Source organism: Carcharhinus amblyrhynchos, chromosome 13 (assembly GCF_965287045.1).
Source record: "Carcharhinus amblyrhynchos chromosome 13, sCarAmb.v2.hapA, whole genome shotgun sequence".
NCBI lineage: Eukaryota > Metazoa > Chordata > Chondrichthyes > Carcharhiniformes > Carcharhinidae > Carcharhinus > Carcharhinus amblyrhynchos.
The window spans coordinates 51,649,395-51,664,156 of NC_137336.1; the positions used below are offsets into that span (position 1 = coordinate 51,649,395).

The window sequence follows — 14,762 nt, forward strand, 5'->3', positions numbered from 1 at the left end:
GGGTCTAGACCGGCTTCACAAACACTGAGGTGGGGGCCGCGCATTAAGACAATCCGACAGCTCAGACTCACCCACTTCACACCGTCCTCAGCAAGTGCGCATGAACCAGCCAGACGGAAATGCTGCCTCCTTCACTTCCGCTCCCATTGTCCAATCAGAGCTGGAAGGGGGTCGGCAGTAACGCATGCCGGGAACTGCTGTCCCAATCGGGTAGAACTACAACTCCCGGCGGCCCTTGCGTTGAGGCGCATGCTCATTTTCGGACACCCGGCCTCCAGACGCCCTCTGTCGACGAGCTCCAATTTCAGCTCTCTTGCTCATTCTTAACCTGATTTATGAACGCAGACATTTCCCTCAGTGCCCTTGCATGTACTTCATCCAATTCTGGTGTCTTCTCAACTTTGAGTGTAGGCAATCTATCCAATATCTCCTCCTTGTTTATTTTAACCTCTCATTGTGTCTGAATTTCCTCCTCTCCCACCATGGCCCGATTGGCATCATTTTCTTTAGTAAGGACAGATGCACAGCATTAATTTAATGCCTAAGCTAGGTCCTCTGCCTTCAATCGTAAATTCCCTTTTTGGTTCCTAAATCAGCCCTATTCGTACTGTTTTTGTGTGTATAGAAGACCTTGAGATAGCCGTTTATGTTAGCTACCAACCTTTTTTCATACTCCCTCTTTGTTTGTTCATGTTCCCTCCGAACGTCCTATATAGAACCCTACAGTGCAGAAAAAGGCTGTTCAGCCCACGGAGTTTGCACAATCACAATCCCAGGTCCCCCTGCCACTAAGGGTCAATTTAGCATGGCCAATCCAGCTAACCAGCACTTCTTTCAGACTGTGGAAGGACACTGGAGCACCTGGAGGAAACCCACACAGACATGGGGAGAATGTGCAAACTCCACACAGACAGTAATCTAGGCCAGGAATCGAACGTGGGTCCCTGGCGTTGCGAGGCAGCTTAATGAGCTGATATGTTCCTAGATATCTGCCACCTTGCCGCTCTACTTAGCCTGGTTCTCAGTTGTACTTTCTCCTGGATATCTGTCACAGGGACATTTTTTCTTCTATATCTTTTGTCATCCAGGATTTGTTTGATCTATCTTCCCCATTTGAGGGAATATACCATGGGGGTATCCTAATCATCTCTGCCTATTGAAGTGGTGGAGGCTGCCTCACTCAATATTTTTAAGACGCGGGTTGATAGGCAAGGGGATTAAGGGTTATGGGGAGAGGGCGGGAATGTGGAACTAAGCCACAACAGATCAGCCATGATCTTATTGAATGGCAGGGCAGGTTCGAAGGCCTACTCCTGCTCCTATTTCTTATGTTCTTATATTTCTTATGTTTTTATGTGATGTTCCTAGATGTCTACTACCCTTGTCCTTTGAGGTGGAAGTGGCTATTGGTTTGGAACATTCTATCTATGGACCCTTGGTGAATTCCTGAAGTGCATCTTGTAGATGGTACACTGTTACTCTGGAGAGAAAAAGTGAGTGAATGTTTCTTGGAGGAGTGCCAATCAAATGTTCTGCTTTATCCTTGATGGTGTTGGAGATGCACTCATCCAGACAAATGGAGAGTACTCCATCGCACTCCCAACTTGCACCTTAGAGATGGTAGAAAAGCTTTGGGGAGGCAGGCGATGAGTTACTCGCTGTAAGAATCTGAGCTCCTGGCCTGCTGATGCAGCTACAGTATTTATATGTCATGTTTAGTTTCTGATCAATGGTAACCACAGGCTATTGATAATGGGGGTTTCAGTGATGGTAATGACATTGAATGTAAAGGGACAAAGTTTAGACTCTTTCTTATTGGAGATTTATTACCTGGCACTTCTGTTGCACAAAGTTACTTTCCACTTGTCAGGCAAAGCCTAGGTATTGTCCAGGTCTTGCTGCATTTGAACATGGACTGCTTCAGTATCTGAGTAGTCATGAATGACAATGAACTTTTATCATCAGTAGCAAACATCCCCACGTTTGATATGATGAATGAGCTGAAGATGGTTGGGACTATGCTCTGCAGAGTTTAGAAGAATCAGAGATGGACTATTTGAAATGTATATGTTCATGAAGGGACTTGACAAGGTAGATATGGAAAGCTCAGGAATCTACAACCAGTATCAGGATAATAGGGGTTGATCAATTAGGGCCAAGATGAGGAGAAATTCCTTCAACAATTGTTAATTGTTTGAATGATCTACCCCCAGGGGCTGTGGGTGATCCATCATTGAGTATATTTAAGGCCAAGGTAGATCTTTAGTCTCAGTGAATCAGGAAATACAGAGAGTGGGTTGGAAAGTGAAATTGAAATAGAAGATCAGCTATGATACTATTGAATGGTAGAGCGGTCTCAAGGCAGCATATATGATCTACTTCTGTTCTTTAAGGACTGGAAGGGCAGCCAAATGACTAGAGAAGTCTGGAAGCAGCAAAAAAAAAATCAGTATAGTGGCTTTAGCTAAAGATGGACTGGAACAAGGGCAAATATGTGATATTGACAGGGCTGCTAACACTGCATGGGGAAGCATTCATGGAGGCTTCTGATTGTAAGACAAGTTGCACAAAATGTTTGAGTTCCCTGGGCCAGAGTGACTTTGCACTAGCAACTCTTGCACAATGTATACCAACAAGGATGGTACCCGTGAGCAGTGGAAGAGAGGATAATCAAGAACACCCTCCTCTGACTGCTGACTCTTCAGCTTCTGCTGAACATATTGCACACAGGCACAGCTCTTGTGAGTGGCAGCAATGAGGCAGAGGACTTCTTCTCCAAATATTGAGAGTGAATTTACTGATGTAGGTCATCACATTGTAGCAGTGAAACAAATATAAACACTAATTTTCTTGGCCTGCTGAAGATTCCCCAATTGCAAGAAACTCACTACCATTTTTGGGAGGTTGGGGGGAAACCTAATTCTCAGTGATATAGTTCAGGAGCTCAAGGTGATGTCAAGATTACAAATTGAGCCTCAGACCGTTAGTCAGTGCACCGTGTTTCCAAATCAATTTAATCCCCAACTCCAAATCCAATCTAACTTTGGACAATGCCTGGTTCTACTTCCAATCAAAGAATATATTTTTAAAATATTTGTAGGCCTTTTAACCTGCCCTGCCATGCAATTAGATCAAGTCTGAACTTTGGTCTTAACTACACTTTCCGGCTTGACCCCATACCTCTTGATTTTCCTCGAGTCCAAAATCTCTTGATCTCAGCTTTAAATCTATCCAATGGCCAAGCAGTCCTCTTGGAAGTAGAGAATTCCAAATATTCACAACTTCAACTATTCACTCAAAGTTTTTCACTTACTAAAAGAACTAAAAACAACAAAAAAAAACTGGAAATACTCAGGTCAGGCAGCATCAATGGAGAGAAATGGAGTTAACGCTCCAGCTCAGGATAACCTAATGACAGATGCAAGGTCTGTCAAAATGTCACCTCAAGCTTCAATGCTAACTTTGCTTTTCTCTACAGAAGGCCTGCTGAATATTTTCAGCATTTTCTTGTTTTCAGTTTTGATTTCCAGCATTCACAGTATTTTGCTTTTGTCTCTAACAGAATTTGCTCACGCCTTTGGTTAAAACATTGAATGTAACTAATCTTGCAGCTATAGCTTATCTTCACATTTGAAATAAAAACTAATTGGCTAAAGTAATCACCCTACCTTGCATCATTTACTCATTCCCTCTTGACTATTTGTGCACCATTCCCTCACCAGTCAAGCACAGACATGCTCAATGGGCTGCTGCTAATGCTGTTTATACTACCAGATGACCTCAACTCAGGATGGCATGACACCAAAATGTTCACTCCCTTCCCATGGAAAAACACTTGTCTTGAAAACAGTTGAGTCTCAGCTCTGGCTTACCTGTAGATTTCCCAGCATCTGTCAGCTGATCAAATGTTTGTGACAGGAAGTCTGTTTCCAATGGGGTTCTGTGGGCCTTAATGCTGAGTTCTTGCTATTTGTGGTGTATATTAATGATTTGGACTTAAATGTAGAGGGTACAACCAAGAAGTTTCCAGTTGACACAAATATTGGTAGATGGTAAATAGTGAGGAGGATATCAATGGACTGGTCAGGTTGGTAGTGTGGTGAAAGGAATTCAACCTGGAACAGTGTGAGTAATGCACTTGGAGAGGGCTAACAAGACAAAAGGATTACACTATGAATGGTAGGACTCCGGGAAAGTACTGAAGATCAGAGGGGCCTTGGAGTCCACATCCCTACATCTCTGAAGGTGGCAGGAAGGTGGCTAAGAAGGAATATGGGATACTTGCCTTTATTAACTGAAGCATTGAAAACAAGAGCAGGGAGGTCATGCTGGAACTGTATAAAAAGCTGATTATGCCGGAATTGGAGCAAGGAGTTCTGGGCAGCACATTACAGGACGGATGTCATTGCACTGGAGACGGTGCAGAGAAGACTTACCAGGATGCTGTCTGCACTATAGGGTCTGAGATATGAGGAACGATTGGATAGGCTCGGGCTATTTTCCTTGAAGCAGTGAAGGTTGAGAGGGGACCTGATAGAGGTGTATAAGATAGAGGGCATATAGGGGGATGGAAAGGCATTTTTTCTAGTAGTATGGAGTAAATAACCAGGAGGCATAGTTTTCTACCTCTAAATCTAAGAGAGGAGTGGAGGAGAAACTTTTTTTTACCTGGAGGATGGTGGGACAATGAAACTCACTGCCAGGAACAATGGTAGAGTCAAGTCAAACTCTCGTAACATTTAAGTATTTGGACATTCTCTTGTGTTACCATGATCTCCATGGCAATGGGCCAAATGCTGGAAAAAGGGATGAGTGTAGTCAGGTCTTGTTGATTAGCATGGCCACAACGGACTGAATGGCCTCCTACCGTGCTGTAATCATCAATGAATGAATCGTCAGCTTTGATGCTTCAATTTGGAAGCACGAGTTTTCCCCCACTGGAAGAACATTTTCTCTGCAATGACAATGAAAAACTACTGCAGTGCCAACATGAATGAAGGGCGCAGCCCGTCACCCTCTGACACAAAGGAATACAAACATCATAATGATTGAGAAATAAGTGCTCATCTCTATTTTGGACCTTTTGAGCAATTCAAATGATTCTATTCTGACAGTATTCCAAACAAATTAACAGTGAATGAGCCAAGCCACATTGAGCAGTTCACCTGACCCGATTGTGCTGAGATAGCAGATATTATTCAGCTTGGATGTGGCACTGAGTTAATTGGCCTCAGTGCCCCTGCATTGAAGAGACAATTCCAAGATTTGCTCTTCTCATTGTTTTCCAGCAATTCGTGTGCACATGTAAATATCAGATAATGATCATGCTTACTGCGCTTTCTTGCAGAATTAAACAAGACAACCTGTTCATACTTATTTGTCAAGTCTCATATGGATCAATGGTCATTTAGAAAAAAAAGATAATGGAGTTCAATTGGTGCTTGTACATTTTCAATTCTGCGAGAAATCAAAAACCTGCCTGGGGAGGTAAAGAACCAAAGAAATTCATAGAAAAACATTCTCATGTAATGTTGTTCCATTCACAGCCACTTGCATTGAAATCAAGATTAGAAGTGTTTCACCATTATAAAGTGTAATTAGCCAATATAGGGAATCACATCATGTATCAACTTTTTTTGCAAAGCAGATATGCAACAATGCCCCATAAAAATTAACTGCCAACAGCTTGGATTTCCAGTGTTGCACAATTCATAAATTTTAAACAAGAACTTAAATGAGACTAGATAAACAACTCAATTTATAGCCTCAGCCACTATCTCTGTTAACATGCTAACATAAATGGCAATAAAAGTTTGGGGAATAAGATCAATACTAGTAAGTACAAAGACAGTAATAACAATTTTAATATGCTCACTCCATTATGGATTTATGGCATCCACTTATTAGCTTTGGGTGGCAAGCTAGCACAGTGATTATCATTGCTGCCTCAACGCCAGGGATTAGGGTTTGAGTCCCAGCTTGGGTCACCGTCTGTGTGGAATTTGCACATTTTCTCCGTGTCTATGTGTGCTTCCTCTGGGTGCTCCAGTTTCCTCCCACAGTCCAAAGATGTGCGGGGTAGGTGGATTGGCTATGCTAAACTGCCCCTTAGTATCAGGGTGACGAGCTAGGGTAAATGCATGGGGACAGGGCCTGGGTGGGATTGTGGTTGGTGCAGATTCAATGGGCTGAATGGTCTCCTCCTGCACTGTAGGATTCTATGGAATCAGAAACCTTGTTTTTCAAATAGCTTGTGAAGCAAGGACTGATTGATAATAGATTAATACTCCTACTGTGCAAGGAATTGCCACTCAAGAGACGGCCTCTACGGCCACAAGAAATGATGTTCAGTCCAAAAGTGACATACACTCCAGGTACAAGTCCATTGTCCCAAGTGGACAGATGCCTACTGTGTTACACATACCTTGAGAAACTAAGGTCTATTAACTCAGGTTTGATAATTCCCTGAGTTTCTACACATCTTGGATCAATTCTAAATGCCATCTTGCCTTCTAACATCATCCTTTCTGCAATTCCCCCACCACCCCCTCCTTTGACACCAAACAAATATTAAATACCATTACCTGTTCCCTCAAGCTTCCTAGAGAAGGTATAATTAAATGAAATGATCTTACTCAAAGTCCAATTAAACTAAAATAGAATGCAAAATTAATTTGGGATCTTGCTTTTGTGGCCAACTAGCATTTGCACCACCAAATGGTCACTTCAGTTCTTCCCCTTCTTGAATTTCCCCAACCTTGTGTCTAGCTACCCACATGAAGTTAATGCACAGAAAGCAGTTATTGTGTTGATCAATCACTTCACTTGCATCAGACCACCATTAAATCGACAGCCCGACCTCCTTCTACATAACTTTTCCTAGGCCAGCCCTAATGGAATTTGAACAGTTCAATACCAACAAGCCATGGTGGTAACCAGAGAAAGCCAAGGACAAACAGCAAAGGCATAAGCACCACGTGCCTTCCAGGCAAGTTCTGACATTTGATTCCAGAAACATGAGATATTTGTGTTCATGCTCAAAGTTGGAGAATTGTTGTATTTTTTTCTTACTGTGAAACAAGTCAGAAACATGCTTTAAAAATCAACTTGCCAACCATCACTATCGATCCCTTTCTCCTAGCCTTCTGTAAATTAAATATCTGGGTCTAGTTGCAGGTTTACATTTGCAAATTGGGTAAATAGCTGGCTTTTGAGAACAAATACTGCTCCATCGATTTTTATCAATTTGCAAATACATACCTGCTGAAAGAACACAGCTCCACTACCTGGATAATAAAGAGGTTTAATGATAAGTTAGAGGACATGTACATGTATCCTCACTCTGATGGTTACATTTTTCATGCTTGAATTTATTAGTCAGTGTATATAAATTTACTTTTATTTGCAGACAGCAAATGTTAGATAAATTTCTGAACATTTATGAATGTAAAAAGTTAAATCAAAGAAGCTCACATTTGTTAAACACAAGTTGGATTTGTCAAATTCATTCCAGTTTTTTAAATAAAAAAGGCAGCTGTTGATAGATAGAAGGATTGTTGTGGAAGTTGTGTATAGGATTTTCAAGAGGTGTCTCAAACAAAAAGCTTGATAGAAGAAAAAAAAACGTGTTAGAAGAAATGTAACAGCAGTAGAAAATTGGTCAATGGGTTGGAACCAAATAACAAGCATTGCTTGTGCTCAACGAGGATTGGAAGTGATGTACCCAGGGGTTAATATATCAGGTCTACTTTTAAGTAATTTGGCCACCAGAAGTGCTTTCTCAAAATTTGCTGACACTCCCAAAATAAACGTTTTGACAAACAGCAGAGAGAACAGAATAATCAAAGTGCAGCATTTAGGAGTTAAAGAAGCAACCATACAAATTCTACAAAACATAGGTTACATCATGGGGTTGAGTGTGGAAAAATTCAAACAAAATCTTTTACCTGATGGAAGAGAGTACGTCTGGGGTGTGTGGGATCCTTGCATGATGGACTGGGTTTCATTCGTGACCCTTTGTAGTTTTGCAGTCTTGGGCAAAGTGTATTTACAATGGAATCAGCAGCCAAACTGTATTTATTAAGTGTCTTTAATGTAGGAAAACATCTTGAAAGTGCTTCACAGGAGCACAACAAACAATAGACTCCAAGCTAAAAGAAACAGTGAACACCTGAACAGAATAGACAGGCTAAGCAATACAAGGTCAGCATAGCATCACAATAAATTTATATCCCAGACAACAATTTCAAAGCTAAACAGTAGATTTTAATCTCCCGTAAGGATTTTCACACCACTACATTAGATTAAGAGCTGTTTCCATTGTGATGCTGCCATTTCTACAGAGAGGTACATAACTACATCTTGGAAAATCCTACTTAGAATTTAAAAAATGTCAACTTTGACAAGGGGGACACAAAAACATTAAATCTGAATAGGTTAAGCTTTAAGTAGGCATGGGAAAAATGAGATCAAAACATCAAAACCATTTCACAAAACAGATCAAAGCCATATAACAAAGCAGCATGGAATTTTGAGCTACAACTATTATTGCTTTTACTGCCAACTGACTCACATCGATAGAATAAAAATCACAGTTTCACAGCGTGTATTTTTGGCAGATTTGTTCCCTTAAAAATAATCACATGCCATTACATCGAACAGGCCATGGACAGCGTCCCATGGTGTTATTCAGCTTTCCCTTCCCCATAAGATAATGGCCAATTCCCCACCCTTTCCATCAGGGAGAAAAGGGTAAACTATTCAATAAGTTTTATAAAAGTTCTTTATTACAATCACGACATATCGAACAGCAGCCAGCCTCCCCCCGCCCCCCAATTTGCTCGTTGGGCTAATGGAAGGTCCGTACAGTTCAACGGGAAAGTGTAGCAAGCTGTGTGCTGTCTCTGGTAATGGTGGTGACCGATAGATTGTTATTTTGGCAATCTTTGGTCAATATCTCGCAACCAATGATCAGACAGAAAGCTCGCCGGAAAGAACGGTTGAAGAAAGCGTATAGCAAAGGATTAAAAGCTGAATTAATGTAACCCAGCCACACAAATACTTCAAGAAGACGATGGTGCATTGGAAAGCCAAACAAAGGGTTAATTATATTCGTAGTGAAGAAGGGCAGCCAACAGATGAGGAAACACCCAATGACGATGCCAAGGGTTTTTGCCGCTTTCCTCTCCTTCATGGAAGATCTTTGGCGTGTCCAAACGGAGCTTCTTTCATGGAAACCATTTTCAATGCTATATATCTGTCTGGCTTGGATTCTGGCTACCTGGAAAATTTTCCCATATGCCACCAGCATTACAAACATGGGAAGGTAGAAGCAGACCAGGGAAGCACAGACAGCATAAGGCACATTGACAATAAACACACAGTCATGTGGGTCAAACTTTGAAAGGGTGGCTTCCAATCCCTGCAGATGGACATTCAACAGCAGGGGTACAATGGAGATCAGAGCGGGCAGAATCCAACAGATCAGGAGGAGGACTGTCACCCTTTTCTGAGACATCCGGAATCGATACTTCAGGGGGTAGCACACGGCATACAATCGATCGAAGGCGATGCAGCTGAGGTTCATGATGGACGATGTACAGAGCAGCACATCCGTGACGGTGTGGATTTTACAGAAAGTCGCTCCAAAGTGCCATCCAAACACCACTTTGGCCAAGCTGAAGGGCATGACAGTGATGCCAACCAGGAAATCTGAGACAGCCAGGGACAGCATGAAGGCGTTGGTTGGAGTCCGCAGTTTGGTGAAGTAAGCGACTGACACAATGATCAAGAGGTTGCCAATGATTGTTCCGACTATGATTGTGCCGAGAATACTGAAGATAGTAACCTGCTGAATGACTTGCCATACTGTTGGTGGGGCCTTTCCTGAAAAATTAGCTTGGGTGCTACAATTATAAAGAAGTGTGCCATTCATCTCTTGTGATAATATCCTAACAGGATAAACTCATATGGTAATGACTATTTATTCTACACATTACGCCGCACCTCCCCTTCACTTCTTCCAAATACTTTTTAGTGATTCATTCTTCCTTGCTCGTTTTCTGAGCTCTTCTTTATCCGCTCAACGCGGCATCTAGGAAACGCCAAAAAGTCAAACCAGTTTTGAAATAGTCAGCCTTACCCGGAGTACTCTTTTACCAGGAGTTGCTGATGTGTTTGCTCCTCTTCTATCATCGCCTGTTGAGCGGATCAAGCTAGGTTGTAAATCATTAACCTTAAATGGCAATTAGTTATCTCCCAGTCTGTTGCCGTTCTGAAGATAATAAACGACTGGTTGATGTTATCCTCGTGATATAAATGGAACACCTAGAGTTAGCAGTGCCCACCAAACTAATCCGTACTGATCGTACAGGTCCCCTGAACAATTCATACTCGAACAGAACGCAAATCAATGATGTTGGGGAAATACTTAAAACGGAAATTTGAAGTGGCAGCTGGGTGAAATCAGTAGGGAAGCTAAAAAGTTAATATTTATAAAGTTGCTGTTTATTCAGATGCAAACCAATAAGTATGCATAAACTCAAAATCAGCCACATTGCAGTCAATTTAATAAGATTTAAAAGGGAAACATTTTTCAACCACTTTTGAGGGGATTGGCAACCATTGTTTCTAAAGGAACCAATGAAGAAAATGTGATTGTCCCAGTCTCATTAACTGAATACAGAAATGGCCCTCTTTTTAAAGGGACAGTTTGCATTGTACCTTATTTTGGGTGTCTTTTTCTTGCTCGTCACCTGCAATGTATCTTTCTTTTCTAGAGATCTTAATTACCTGCCTGTTTGCACTCCTGGTTAGTTTCACAGAGTTCCAGGCTGCTGGACAAAATTGCAGATTCCATAGTGCACCAACAGTACAAGATATTTAAATAGGAGTTAAGTAAGGTACAGGTATATACAAAAACAGAAAATGCTGGAAAATACAAAGTTGTACTGAAGGAGCAGTGCAAAGGTTCAGGTATCATGAATAAACAGAAAAGTCAGTTGGAAGGTTAAGTCATCTGTCAAAGCCATCCCTGACATTTATCATCACCGTTTACATTCCCTTTAGGAGGCATGGTGACACAGTGGTTAACACTTGCTGCCTCACAGCTCCAGGGACCTGGGTTCAATTCCATCCTTGGGTCACTGTCTGTGTGGGTTTGCACATTCTCCCTGTGTCTGTGTGGGTTTCCTCCCAAATTCCAAAGATGTGCAGGTTAGGTTGATTGGCCATGCTAAATTGACCCTAGTATCAGGGGATTAGCAGTATAAATATGTGGGGTTACAGGGATAGGGCCTGGGTGGGATTGTGGTTGGTGCAGACTTGATGGGCCAAGTGGCTTCCTTCTTCACTGTAGGGATTCTATAATCATTACTTGATCAAGAAAGCAAATGAGAATTTCTAAGCCAGTTGGTTTTACCGCTGCTGCGGGTAGAAAAAAAACCTTGCTAAATCCTGGCTTGTCATTGTCATTCTAAAAGAGCATCAGACTCCATTAATTTATTTAAATTTTATGACGAAATCATAATGTGTAGATCTGTAAATAATGGAAATGTTGTGGAGGTTGCCAATATAAGCTTATTTAAGTGTACTTGATGGAGCACCATATAAAAGAAGAGCTACAGAAATTCAGAACTCATGGTTACTTTCACCGATACTGCCTGCCTGGTAATCTGGTAGAACAGATAACGCAGTCATGTAAAATCTGCCTGATCTTCATCCTACTGGTTTTGCATGAGTCTGATTCTCTGGCCTAATTCCTCTGCTAACACTGCAGCAGGCAGGTGATCCACCTAAACTAACTTGGGAATCTGAATCTGTCCCCTGACCTAGAAGAAAAAGACAGAGAAAGAAAAAATCACCCACATACCTTCTAATCTCTGATGCGAAAACACCAATCAAGTGTTTTCAACTCATCAGGAACAACACCACAGGATCATATTTGGATCATATTAGAGACATCTTAGGCCTATCACACAAATACACATTTCTATTTTGCAACACTAGATCCATAATATCTGCACCTTCTTAATTGGCCTTCCCACTCATAAATGTATGGTTCTGCTCTGCAGCTGGACCTGTACCTCAGACAAAGATTTACTTCAAGCACACCAGGTAAGTGCCTCTATGAAACAGTCGCAGAGCTTCAGATGTGTTCTGCATCTCAATTGTGATGGCTGCATACATTTGCATGGCCTATTAGAACTCCTGACATAGGCTCACCCTGGCTTAGCTGTGCACCTAAACATCTCCTGTTGTTTTTAAAAATTTCTTCCCTTCCCTTTATCTTCCATGCTTAATTTTGCATTTAATTAACCTGCCTTTTCAGCCCTGCCTTTCTTTATTTCCCCAGTCCTTTAGTCCTAGTAGTTAAAGGATATATTGTTTGTCCCACTCTTCACTCAGGTTCCCAGTGCTCTCCTGCATTTGCGGTGTGGTCACACATTGGCAAAGCTTTCAAAAATCTAAACATGGATGAATAAGTCTAACCAACAACCACTGCTCTCCCAGCCTTTGCAGCCATTCGTTTAGAACCAATCCCAATCGCTTTTCTGCTGTTGGCCTGGTCACTGAACTATTTTTGCTTGTTGGCTCCCCTGCCCCCATTTCTTAAGCCTGGTTCTAATGCACTTAACCTTTCTATCCTGGCTCCCAAACTAGTAAGAAGTCTCACAGCACCAGGTTAACGTCCAACAGCTTTATTTGGTAGCAAAAGCCACTAGATTTTGGAGTGTTTGCTGCCCTTTCGTCAGATGATTGGGAGTTCTATTCACAAACAGGGCATATAAAGACACAAACTCAATTTACATGCAAAATGATTGGAATGCGAGCCTTTACAGGTAATCAAGTCTTAAAGGTACAGACAATATGAGTGGAGAGAGCGTTAAGCGCAGGTTAAAGAGATGTGTATTGTCTCCAACCAGGACAGTTAGTGAGATTTTGCAAGTCCAGGCAAGTCTTGGGGGTTACAGATAGTGTGATATGAACCCAAGATCCTGGTTGAGGCTGTCCTCATGTGTGTGGAACTTGGCTGTCAGTCTCTGCTCAGCGATCTGCGCTGTCGTGTCTCATGAAGGCCGCCTTGGTGAATGCTTACCCGAAGATCAGAGGCTGAATGCCCATGACTGTTGAAGTGTTCCCCAACAGGAAGAGAGCAGTCTTGCCTGGTGACTGTCGAGCGGTGTTCATTCATCCATTGTTGTAGCATCTGCATGGTCTCCCCAATGTACCATGCCTCGGGACATCCTTTCCTGCAGTGTATCAAGTACATTAGGTTGGCCAAGTTGCAAGAATATGTACTGTGTACCTGGTGGATGGTGTTCTCAAGTGAGATGTTGGCATCCATGTCGATGATCCGGCACATCTTGCAGAGGTCCCTGTGGCAGGGTTGTGTGGTGACGTGATCACTGTTCTCCTGAAGGCTGGGTAGTTTACTGCGGACAATGATTTGTTTGAGGTTGTGCGGTTGATTGAAGGCAAGAAGTAAGGGTATGGGGATGGCCTTGGCCAATTTCATCAATGACATGTTGAAGGCTCCGGAGAAGACGTTGTTGCTTCTCTGCTCTGGGGAAGTACTGGACGACGAAGGATACTCTGTCTTCCGTGTCCTGTGTTTATCTTCTGAGGAGGTTGGTGCTGTTTTTCGCTGTGGTGCATTGGAACTATCGATTGATGAGTCGAGCGCCATATCCTGTTCTTATGAGGGCATCTTTCAGTGTCTGGAGGTGTCTGTTGCGATCCTCCTCATCTGAGCAGATCCTGTGTATACAGAGAGCTTGTCAGTAGAGGATGGTTTCTTTAACGTGTTTAGGGTGCAAGCTGGAGAAATGGAGCAGTGGACACGGGCATTCGGCCTCAGCTCTTCGGGTAAGCGTTCTCCAAGGCAGCCTTCACGACGCACGACAGCACAGAGTCACTGAGCAGAGACTGATAGCCAAGTTTCACACACATGAGGATGGCCTCAATCGTGATCTTGTGTTCATGTCACATTATCTGTAACCCCCAAGACTTGCCTGGACTTGGAAAATCTCACTAACTTGTCCTGTCTGGAGACAATACACATCTCTTTCACCTGTGCTTAACGCTCTCTCCACTCACGTTGTTTGTACCTTTAAGACTTGATTACCTGTAAAGACTCGCATTCCAATCATTATTTTGTTAATTGAGTTTGTGTTTTTATATGCCCTGTTTGTGAATAGACTCACTCACCTGATGAAGGGGCAGCAAGTGCTCCAAAAGCTAGTGGCTTTTGCTACCAAATAAAGCTGTTGGACTTTAACCTGGTGTTGTGAGACTTCTTACTGTGTTTACCCCAGTCCAATGCCAGCATTTCCACATCATGACTCCCAAACTCGTCCCATTGAAGCCTCACTTTGATTTGATTTATTATTGTCACGTGGATTAGTATACAATGAAAAGTATTGTTTCTTGCGTGCTATACTGATAAAACACACTGCTCATGAAGAAGGAAAGGAGAGATTGCAGAATGTAGTATTACAGTCAGAGTTGTGGCTTAGAGAAAGATCAAGTCAGTGCAAGGTAGGTGCATTCAAAAGTCTGATGGCTATGGAAGAAGCTGTTCTTGAGTCGGTTGGAACATGACCTCAGACTTTTGTATCTTTTCCCCCACACAAGAAGCTGGACGAGAGCATGTCTGGGGTGCCGGAAGTGTAGGCAGAGTCAATGGATGAGAGGCTTGTCTATGATTTCTCTATGTTTTTGATCCATTGTTCTAGACTCAGTCTTGACCGTTCTCTGCTCTT

The 14,762-nt window shown here is 42.3% G+C and overlaps 2 protein-coding genes across 2 annotated transcripts in view; both read right to left on the reverse strand.

The window, feature by feature from the left end:
• ttc1 (tetratricopeptide repeat domain 1) overlaps window positions 1–145 on the reverse strand; it is a 61,586-nt gene extending 61,441 nt beyond the window's left edge. Inside the window, exon 1 of the mRNA XM_080201692.1 lies at window positions 72–145. The gene's annotated coding sequence lies outside the window, so the exon portion shown is untranslated. The remainder of the gene's footprint in view (window positions 1–71) is intronic.
• Window positions 146–8,869: 8,724 nt separating this feature from the next.
• Window positions 8,870–14,762, reverse strand: part of LOC145351911 (alpha-1A adrenergic receptor-like) — a 47,347-nt gene continuing 41,454 nt past the window's right edge. The window contains exon 2 of the mRNA XM_080201693.1: window positions 8,870–9,885. Coding sequence (XP_080057819.1) covers window positions 8,870–9,885 — 1,016 coding nt within the window. The remainder of the gene's footprint in view (window positions 9,886–14,762) is intronic.